General features: G+C 38.6%; 1 protein-coding gene across 2 annotated transcripts; it reads left to right on the top strand.

Moving 5' to 3' along the window:
* The first annotated feature begins 748 nt into the window (after window positions 1–748).
* Window positions 749–10,501, top strand: lactb2 (lactamase, beta 2). 2 transcript variants are annotated; one of them, XM_077512482.1, is made up of 7 exons: window positions 749–958; window positions 3,353–3,513; window positions 3,598–3,718; window positions 5,251–5,429; window positions 6,856–7,004; window positions 10,084–10,171; window positions 10,261–10,501. In XM_077512482.1, exons 1-7 carry the CDS (start codon window positions 837–839, stop codon window positions 10,308–10,310), a joined length of 870 nt encoding a protein of 289 aa, XP_077368608.1. In that variant the 5' UTR covers window positions 749–836; the 3' UTR covers window positions 10,311–10,501. The 2 variants fall into 2 exon arrangements, with proteins under 2 accessions (XP_077368608.1, XP_077368599.1); XM_077512473.1 differs by lacking the exon at window positions 749–958 and adding an exon at window positions 1,459–1,586.
* Window positions 10,502–10,789: the final 288 nt, after the last annotated feature.

The following is a 10,789-nucleotide window of genomic DNA, read 5'->3' on the forward strand; positions in this document are numbered from 1 at the left end:
CGCCGTCGCCTGACGCCGGGTCACATGCGGCCGATTCTGATTTTGGACGCCATCAGTTGGGGAATTGCAACATTTGCATGGCGAAATTGCTTTGGACCGGCGGTCGCTTTGCATAATTGCAAGACTGGCGAAGATGACGACGATGAGGAACAAGTTGAAGGCAACTTTCAAGTCTTTGCGATGTTCGCTTCAATTTATTAGCAATCGTCTTGTCAATGGCAACTGATCAATCACGTCTTTGGCTTTGGTGAAGTCGGAGTCCTTTTTTTTTTTTTCTTCCGACTTCACCAGTGGAATTTCCGAGTTCAAGGGGGGCGTTCCCGTACACACTTCCTGGTTTGAACTCGGAAAAGTCCCACTTCCGACTATCCTCGAATGCAGCATTGTTTCTGCTCAACAACTTGAGCCGCACAGGTAAAAAAAAAACAGCCGAGAGTCCAGTCCAGTCCACCCAACTCACAACAGGAGAAGTAAAACGCACCAGCGCACCACTTCCCGTGGGTGTCTACAAAATAAAAGCCTCCTTTTTACACAGGGTGTCCGAGCGTAATAAAAACAAATGCGTAACAGTGATAAAAGAAAAAGGTGGTCTTCTAAGCAGCACATTTTTTCGTGTGTGTTAAAAAAAAAATAGTTGTGACTTCAACGGCTTGCACTGGCACCACCAAGTGTCCATTTTGAGCAAGTGCGGTGTGCGCCTCGTTTTATTGTGAAGGCTGCTCGAAAGTAGGAAGTAAACAATCGTCCGACGCTGTTTCCGGTTGTTCCTTATCGTTTGGCTGCCCTTTCACATACTTGTGTTGTTTTTTTGTGGTTTGTTTTCGGTTCGGTTGGCCATGAGTGTTCTCATTCCGCGTATCGAGCAGCTGTCTGCCCGCGTGGTTCGGGTTTTGGGTTGCAACCCGGGACCGATGACCCTGCAAGGCACCAACACGTACCTGGTTGGAACCGGAGACAGGTGACCGAATTATTCGGTGGATGCATCTTTGATTTTGAGCAGTGCTTATCGCGTAAGATCGGACAAGTATGACGCGAGACACGTTAGTTAGTTTTCATGTCGTGAAGACGAATTCCGTTTGGAATTGTTGATATGATACAAATGCTTGGCTGTAGATTCTGCCACCAAGTCGAATGAAAAAAAGGACAGCAATGGGAATAATTGCTACATATTAGTTGTTAATTCGGCGTGAAACAAATGCATCCTCCTTCAACTTCAGACGAAACAATAATAAACAATTTGTCAAGATTATTTGCTTGACTGCACATGACATGTTTACTACGGAGCCCCTAAGGTGACATGGAAGGGAAAAAAACAACTTTGCGTTCCCTCGCAAAGATTGCGAGAGAACGCAAAGTTGTTTTTTTTTCGCCAACCATGTCACCTTCGCTGCGCCGTAAACACTTCCGGGTCATCTTCCATGTGACCAAAAGCGACGTGTCAACAAAGCAGTGGAAAAATACATGCTCCATCCTAGTCGCTTTGGGAAAAGCTTTCCCACTGTTTTGTTTCATGTTTACAAACGTTCCATCCTCGTCGCTTTTGTTCACATGGAAGATGACCCGGAAGTGTTTACGGCGCAGCTAAGGTGACATAGTAAACGAAAAAAAAAAAACTTTGCGTTCCCTCGCAAGGACGCAAAGTTTTTTTTTTTTTTTTTTTTTCTACCATGTCAGCTTAGGGACTCCGCATGTTTACAGAAAACAGTTAGCGAAATGAAAAATAATCAGCGTCTGCTCATTTCGGCGTGCTATAAAAACACTAAAATTAGAGGGCTTTATTTTTGCTTTAAAATGTATACTGTCGTTCACCCTAACTCCACCATAATTTGTGTGAAGTGCAGTGAAGCTCGCAAAAAATTGTTGCCCAGGAGTGACGTCATCTAAAGGTGCTTTTCGATTGGCAGCTGCTCGATGGCGTCATTTCCGTGCGACACATTTTCAAACGTCTTTACTCTGGTTCAATTCAAAATAAATCTGCTTAAAATCACATTTAAAATAATCCCCAAAGGCTCACACAATGAAATTAATTACAAAAAACGTTTTTGTTAGTTTTGTAAACAAAGTTCTCATTTTTTTAAATGCATTTTTTTGTTTTTATTCTATCTCATAAACGAAATAGTTTGAGTTTTAGTTTTTTTTGTTTGTTAGTTTTCATTAACTAAATAACCTTGTTTCAATGTAAATAAAATAAAACATTTGAAGGTGTAATGTTGCTCCAGTCATTCATTTAGAATTGGTCGGAATTAGAAAATTGCTTGAAAAAGAGAAAATTAGGGATGTTCGATACCACTTTTTTTCAGACCGATACCGATACTCAGACCCTCAGTACTCATCGATACCAACTGCTGATACCAGTAGTACATTTTGACAAATTAAAAAAAAAATCACTAAAAGATATTTTTAAACAAATATATTTCCTTTAATTTTGACAAAAAAAACCTCTTCTATAGTCTTAACGCTCAAAATAAAACACAAAAATGCTCTTTTAGTTTAAGATTCACAATTTTGAAGTATTTCCAAACCGCTGAAGTTTTGGTGAAAAACTGCTGCAAGCTAGCTAGCGCCACTTACAGGCAAGGAGGACTCACTTAACGTCTTCCCCCTCTGCCGTCGCTCACTTGTACTCGTCTGCGTCACCAGTACTCGAGTACTCGAGTACCATACCGATACCTGGTATCGGTACTCGCCCATCCCTCGAGAAAATAGAAAAAAAGTCAATGAAGCTTTTCAGTAAATACACCAAAATTCCTATGATTTTTTTTTTTTTATGCTTAAATTGTGTGTAGATACTTAGAATATGCAGATCGGGCTCTTAACTCATTTGCTCCCAATAACGTGTAAATACGTTTGTTTTTTTTATGTTTTAAGTGTCCCAAAGACGTATTTATACGTTTGTTTGTTTTTTTGTTTTTGTTTTTTATGCTAGAGCATACAGAAGGCTTTGATGCAGCCTCTTAACTGCAAAGAACGGTTGCAGAAATGGTAGTTATTACACAAACGGCCAGCAGGTGGCAGCAGAGCAAAGGAGATCAACCAGGGCCATCGAGAAAAAAAGCAAAATTACTTACAATTTTGAATAGATTTGTGAAAACTGATGAAACTTAGCTCTCTTCTAATGCTAATTGCTGAAAAACGGAAACAGATAGAAACATACTTTTTTTTCCTGATGAAAGAAGAGACTTTAATCTTTCTTTTGATAGGTTCCATGCTTTTATAGCAATTGAACACAATATTCTGTGGGCCTTGCAAAATCAGTCCAAATCCAGTAAAACAGCCGGGAGCGAACGGGATTGCGAAATGTGAAAATGGCGGCGAGTGAATGAGTTAATGGTGTCGTTTGGATGTCCTTCAGGCGAGTGCTCATCGACACGGGCGAACCGGCGGTCCCCGAGTACATCAGCAGTCTGAAGGAGGCGCTCGGCATGTTCGACGCCAGCATTCAGGAGATCCTGCTCACGCACTGGCATCACGACCACGCGGGCGGCGTGGACGACATCCGCAGGGACGTCACGGGTGAGGGCATCCCGACCGACCTCGTCGCAAAACAAAAGTGGTCATCAAATAGGAGTTGAACAGGAAGTGGAACGCATGCGGCAGGTTCCGAGGTCCGGGTCAGCAAACTCCCTCGATCCAGCCGCGTCCCGGAGGCCTCGGGAAGCCACGAGTACTCGTACTTGAAAGACGGCGATGTGGTCCGAGCGGAGGGAGCCACGCTCAGGTCAGTTCACGTCAAAAACGGGACTTGGAAAAAGTTCTTCAATGTGACCGGATCAAATAAGGGAGGTCATTTTCACAATCACTCGCAAGATATGATTTCTGAATGTCCAGAAAAGACGGACTGATCAAAGAATTGAAACATTTCAGGTAGGGGTGTCAAAAATGAGTGGGTTAATTTTGAGTTCATTTCAGGTTCCTTTAGCGCCACTAATTGCGCAATAAATGGAAAAGCCTGTACTGGAGGCATGTACACGTCAAAATTTAGCAGTAATAAATGTAATAATAATAATAATAATAATGCATATATGTGTGGAGACTGTGGTCAAGTATGTGTTTTACAAATTTTAAAATGTGAAGAATTTTAAAGGAATACTTCACTTATTTAGCCCATTATAGCATTAAAAAGTTAATATTTTGTCTATAATTAATTTGGTACTTTCATTATTTTTCACGTACAATTAGTACCTTTTAAAAACACATTTTGCAACTTGCTGTCGACTGAAAATGACATCACAAGGGCTCAGTTAGCCAATCACAGCTTACCTGTTTTCTAGGTTTGGTCATGTGACATTCACAAGCTGGGCTGTGATTGGTTACCTGAACCCTTGTGATGTCATTTTCAGTCGACAGCAAGTTGCAAAATGTGTTTTTAAAGGTACTAATTGTACGTGAAAAATAATCTCATAAATATCAAATTTATTATATAGGCAAAATATTCATGTTTGACTGCCAAAAATGGCTAAATAAGTAAAATGCAGTGAGTTGTCACAGTCTTACAAATGCAATTATGCCATCTAGTGGCAGAAAATGACCTCAACACCGAACTTTTTTTTTTTTTTTTTAACAGTACATTTTTTAATTTTAATTCAATTTTATGAATAATTCTGACATTACTGACTAAAAGATGCTACCACATTTCTATTAGTTTCATTTTTTTTCCACTTTTATGTTAACAAGCGTATAGAAACTAAAAAAATATATAAAAAATAAAAAATATTTTAAAAATAATAAAATATAATAATTTTATAATTTTATAATAAAAATATTTTATTGTACATTTAGAAGAGATTTAAAAATTGTGAGTAATTGTGAGTTAACTATTGAAGTCATGCAATTAATTACGATTAAAAAAATTATTTCCTTGACACCACTAATTTGAGGCTAGTTGGAAGAAACAATCAGTTTGTTTTGTGGGCAAAATCGATTTTGAAATTCCGATTGCGAGGATTAAAAAAAAAAAAAAAAAAGCTGAAAAACGTTCTATATGTGTGTTTTTTACGGGAAATGGTGGAGGGGTTCAAAAAAATATTGAAAAAAAATTTGAGAAAAAAAAAACAAAAACCTGACTATGTGAATATTTGGAGATACTATTGAATGGACCAATAAATAATACTTTATTTAAAAATAACTAGAGAAAATGTCGAGAAAATGGCACGCTGAATACTGACTGCATGCAAAACGTACTCACTGATGGTTGGCTGGATCATCATCATCTTCGTCCTCCTCCTCTTCCTCATCCGTCTTGTTTTCCAGGGTGGTTTTCACGCCGGGCCACACCGACGACCACATGTCGTTGCTGCTGGAGGAGGAGCAGGCCCTGTTTTCGGGCGACTGCATCCTGGGCGAGGGCACGGCCGTCTTCGAGGACCTCCACGACTACATGCGCTCGCTCGGGACGCTCTTGGACGCCCGCGCCGATCTCATCTACCCCGGTGGGTCAAGAAAGGGTTGCCCGCCGTCGCCGCCGTCCTTCCCGTGCACCTCCGCCAAGGAGCGCGGAGGTAGTTTCGCCAGTTAGCGGGTTTTCACAAAACGTTTTGAGCAGAAGACAAAGAAAGGGCAATATCACAACGTTGCCACGACATCGTTGTCGTCAAGTCACGATATTAAAAAGCAGCATATTTGTAACAAAAAAAAAGGTGTATTCCGTTTGTGCACTAGCACACTCTGGTGGTCAGTTTATTAATGCAGTTTTAATTTGAATTAGGAATGTTTTGGCCACTGTGGTATGGAGGAACAAAACTGACAAAATTAAAAATAAATAAATGAATAAAAGTGAAAATAAAAACGTATAGAAAAATATATCATTCAAAAATTAAATGCAGCAAAGGTAAAAATAAATACAAAAAAAAAAAAAAACGGCATTCAAAAATAAATAAAATATGTAAATAAATACCAAAATATATGAATAGAATTAAACATCAAGCAATAAATAAAAACACTGCTCTCACATTTCTTTATCTCATGCTGCAGACTCTGTCAGCACAAAATGTTATTCAAATGAATATAAATATATTGTTGTTTTTATTTCCATTTCTATTTTTTATTTATTTAATTTAATTTTTGAATTATATTTTTATATCCATTTTTATTTTCACTTTACATTTGTTTTTTTTATTTATTTTATTTTATTTTTTTATTTTGGCAGTTTTGGTCCTCCATACTGTGGTCGTCACCACTCCCATAAATCATACCAGCAAATATTTTAGCCATATCTGTCAAAAAAAAAGAAGACTTGGTTCACCCAAACACAATATTGTGCTTTTTTCCCCCAAAAAAATATGAGCTTTTTAAATGTTTTTTTTTTTTTTTGCATACAATGTTGTGTGCTTTTTTATTTCGTCAACCTCCTCACAATATCGTGAAAATTATTGTATCATATTTATATAAAAAATATTTATTTTATTAATATTACCATATAAAAAAAAAAAAAAAAAGCGTTCAACGTTCAACTCGAGCCATTTGGTGAGTCAGCGTAGCTAACAGTTTTTTAGTTGAATATCATAAAAAAAAATTTAAAAAAGTGTATATTGCCAGCAAAAGTTGTTACCTATTCATAGTTTGTTTTTGTTTTTTTTTAAATGATGATTTTTTTTTTTCATTTTCATAAAATTCTGGTCAAATCTTTTTTTTCCTTTGACATTTCCATTTGTTGATGAATAATCCACATTCTAATAAGTTTCTTTCCCTTTTGGGTCGAAAACTTTGCGTGACATTTTCCCGTTAAAATCGATTGCTGCTGTCGCATCTCATGAGCAGAATCGGCGATACTTTCATATCTCCCGGTTGGAGGTCTGCACTTGAACGTATCGCAAAGCCGCCGCCAAACGAGCTCAAACGCTGCGTGGTGGTGCACAGGTCACGGCCCCGTGGTCCGGGACGCCGGCGCCAAGATCCAGCACTACATCAGCCACCGCCATCAGAGGGAGCAACAGATCCTGGCCACCATTGGGGCCGGGCCTGGGAAGACCTTCTCCTCCATGGAGCTCGTCAAGATCGTCTACAAGGTTCATCAATTTGTCAAATCAATTCAAGTTGACCTTAGTGTAAAACCACGCCCACGTGAACTGGTAAACCAATCAAGACGCACGACGGCACGTGCGTTTTGTTGCGGGCAAACGAAAGCAATCCAGCTTCCAAAGCCAAGAAAAAAAACAACAATAAAATTAGGGGTGCACCGATCACAATTTTCCGGCCGATCCCCGATCTTTTAAAAAGTCTGACCTGTCGATCCCGAATATTGCCGATACCGATTTTTTTCATTACAAGCAGCATACGCCTTCAGCGTTCCAATCTTGTTTTATAGGAAAACATTGAACAATATCGGCGAAATAAAACAAACGGGTTGTTTTAACTGCACGTGAAATGGTTCTCTCAAATAAAAATGGAAATCCTATTAATCATCTCAGCAGAAGAGGACAGTGGTTGACTTTTTCAGACCTCTGAGGACGGAGATGAGATTGGTGGAAAAGATCGGCTTATTTTGAAGAGATCGGCCGATCACCGATCTTCCAAAATGAAGGAAATCGGGGCCGATAAATCGGCCAGCCGATCAATCGGTGCACCCCGAAATAAAATGGTTCAACGCTGTAGTCACGGCTTGTGTAAGAGAGACACTGTCCGGATTATTCCCTTCCCTAAACCCTCAAAGAACTACGAAAAAATGTCTGTGCTGGGTCAAACTTTGTGGAAGAGCACACACACGACCAGTCGAATCCCTCCAAAATGCCCAGAAAGTACTTTGTCTGCACGAAGGTCATGTTCTCCATTGTTGTGTTGTAGCCAAAGGCTAACGATAGCTCGTTTAGTTTTTTTTTAGTTTAGTTTAGTTTAGCACAAAAAAAACAAGACAGATCAAACAAACAGTATATTGTTAATGCCCAAAAGGAGGGGGCTGAAGCAAAAGCTTATAGTCGCCTACCCCATCATGATATAATAATACAAGAGCCCAAACATTTCCCACTCATCATTAATACTCAACAGAAAAGAAAACATCAATTATATCAAATGAAAATGAGAAAGAATGCAGTACAAAATACTGTATAAAGCAAGTACAAATGGAAATGACAATTATTAGTACCTATATTACAGTCACACCACATCTTATTCCAGATGCAATGCCACCCAACATTTCATTCCAAACATCTTTTCTCCATCTAGAGACACTAATGTAATTCTTTAGCATATTTATTAAAAATAACGATCATGTATAATTTTTTAAATTGGTAGATATTAGTAGCACTCCTTAGGTTATTTCCTAGACCATTCCGTAAATTAACCCCTCTTCGACTTATACGATGGCTCTTCAGGGCCGTACGAACACACTGTACCTTAAAATGATGTACTCTCCTAAAAGTATAATTACCCTCTCTATAAGAAAACAATTGTTGTATTTTTTTAGGAAGTTGACTGCTATTTGCTTTATATAATATTAATAAAGATCTAAGTTGTACTAGATCTTCAAGCTTTCATCATTTAGATTCCAGGAACAGTGCGTTCAGAGCTACGGGCAGCTAACCGTCCACACGTTTGTTGACTTACTATTTACTCTAATGCCAACAAAAACAAACTTTGAACAGTTGAATCCCTCCAAAATAAGCAGAAACCACTACGTCTGCGCTAAGATAATGTTCTCTCTTGTTGTTTTTAGCCAAAGGCTAACGATAGCTCCTGGTAGCTAAATGTCCACACGTTTGTTGACTTACTATTTACTATAAATGCCAAAAGAACAAACTTAGCGCACACGACTAGTTAAATCCCTCCAAAATGAGCAGAAACTACTACGTCTGCGCTAAGATAATGTTCTCTCTTGTTGTTTTTAGCTAAAGGCTAACGATAGCTCCTGGTAGCTAAATGTCCACACGTTTGTTGACTTAAAATTTACTATAAATGCCAACAGAACAAACTTTGCACACATGACCAGTCGAATCCTTCCAAAATGAGCAGAAACTACTACGTCTGTGCTAAGATAATGTTCTCTCTTGTTGCTTTTAGCTAAAGGCTAACGATAGCTCTGGGTAGCGAACCGTCCACGCGTTTGTTGACTTACTATTTACTATAAATGCCAACAGAACAAACTTAGCGCACACGACCAGTTGAAGCCCTCCAAAATGAGCAGAAACTACTACGTCTGCACTAAAGTAATGTTCTCCATTGTTGTTTTTAGCCAAAGGCTAACGATAGCCACGGGTAGCGAACCGTCCACACGTTTGTTTGCTTACTATTTACTATAAATGGCAACAGAGCAAACTTTGCTGCTGGCTAACTTGCTAGGTCATAGCATGGAGCCATAGTAGCCACTTGTTGACATACTGTCATCATTTGTGAAGCTGTTTTCATCGAAAAGATGAGAGAAAAATTTATGTGAAATAGTTTTAGATTCGAAATGTGCTCACATAGAATAATAATAATAATAATAATAATAATCAAATACAGGTGTTAAACGATTGTTCTGACTAAAACTAGACTTAAAACAGTGACAGTTTTTGTGGACTAAAGCTACTCAACTCAAATTTATTTATAAAGCGCTTTAAGAACAGGCATTGCTGTATACCAGTGCTTCTCAATAATTTTCTGCGCGCATGCTTAGTGCAAACAAAACCCCTACACCACCGAGCGAATGCTCCCTGCGCGCACTCTGCCAATAATGAGAGCGCCACTGCCCCCTAATGTAGTGGAGGTGCAATTGCAATTTATTCTAGGACAGTTAAAAAAAAATAAAATAAAAAAGCATGTTCCCTGAGGTCAAACGCGCCCCACTTGATGGAGTCTCGCGCCCCCCCCCCCCCCCCCCCCGGGGGGCCCGCCCCACTATTTGAGAAGCACTACTGTATACAAAGTGCTGTACATAATAAGACGAATAAAATGATGTTTTCGTGGACTAAAGACTAAAATGCTACATTTATTGTCTACTGAAAATTGACTAAATAAAAAGGGGATGAGGTTGACTATGATCAAAGCGTGATTGAAACTGGACTAAAACTAAAGCTAAATTTTAAAAATGCTGCCTAAAATGAACACGACAGAAATGCAAATGTGATTTTTTTTTTTTTTTTTTTTTTCCCGTTTCCCACATTTCCGATGCAGGACACTCCCGAGCATCTGCATCAGGCGGCCAATGTCAACCTGGTGCACCACCTGAAGAAACTGGAGAAAGAAGGAAAAATAAGCCGAGGTGAGTTATCACCATGACGACAGACGGACACAACACTTTATCAGCTGTTTTTTTTGTTTTTTGTTGTTTTTTTCCGTCCTTGCATTCAGTGACAGCCGAATCGTCACAGAACAACAACACCTGGAAGAGTAATCTTTGATGACGGCGATGTAATCAAGTAATCAAAAATTTTCTTGATAATTATTATTTTTTTTTTTTACGCCTCTGTAAGATTTTTTTTGTTTTAATGACTTAATTGTTCACATTGGATGCACCAGGACACCTTACAATGAGTCACTATGTGATTTTCCTCAGCCAATCATCAATAAAAGTGATAATAATTCATCAGAAGTGAGTTGGGGTTGTTGCGCGAAACATTTGGAAAAGGTCATTCAAGTAAAGAAACATTAATAGCCAAATATGAACGACAACTACAGAATGTTTTTTGTTTTTTTTCGGCAGCACAAAGATGCTCACGTTGAACACATTTTAGTGGTGAAAAAAAAACAAAAAAAACGGGATACTTGACTCATTGAACAATTTTCAGCAGTGAAAAGTTCATATTTTTTTATATTTTTTTTTATAATTAATACCTTTTAAAAAGTATTTTTTTTCGACATGCTGTCGACTGATGATGAC

The sequence above is a fragment of the Festucalex cinctus genome, chromosome 1 (assembly GCF_051991245.1).
Source record: "Festucalex cinctus isolate MCC-2025b chromosome 1, RoL_Fcin_1.0, whole genome shotgun sequence".
In the NCBI taxonomy this organism is placed as follows: Eukaryota; Metazoa; Chordata; class Actinopteri; order Syngnathiformes; family Syngnathidae; genus Festucalex; species Festucalex cinctus.

Excerpts from the sequence above, each read along its gene's own strand:
- lactb2 (XM_077512473.1), top strand. The coding sequence starts at position 1,462 with ATGCTCCATCCTAGTCGCTTTGGGAAAAGCTTTCCCACTGTTTTGTTT. Across the intron at positions 1,587-3,352 it reads GTGTTTACGGCGCAGCTAAG|GCGAGTGCTCATCGACACGG; the intron begins GTGACATAGTAA and ends GATGTCCTTCAG. Across the intron at positions 3,514-3,597 it reads CATCCGCAGGGACGTCACGG|GTTCCGAGGTCCGGGTCAGC; the intron begins GTGAGGGCATCC and ends CGCATGCGGCAG.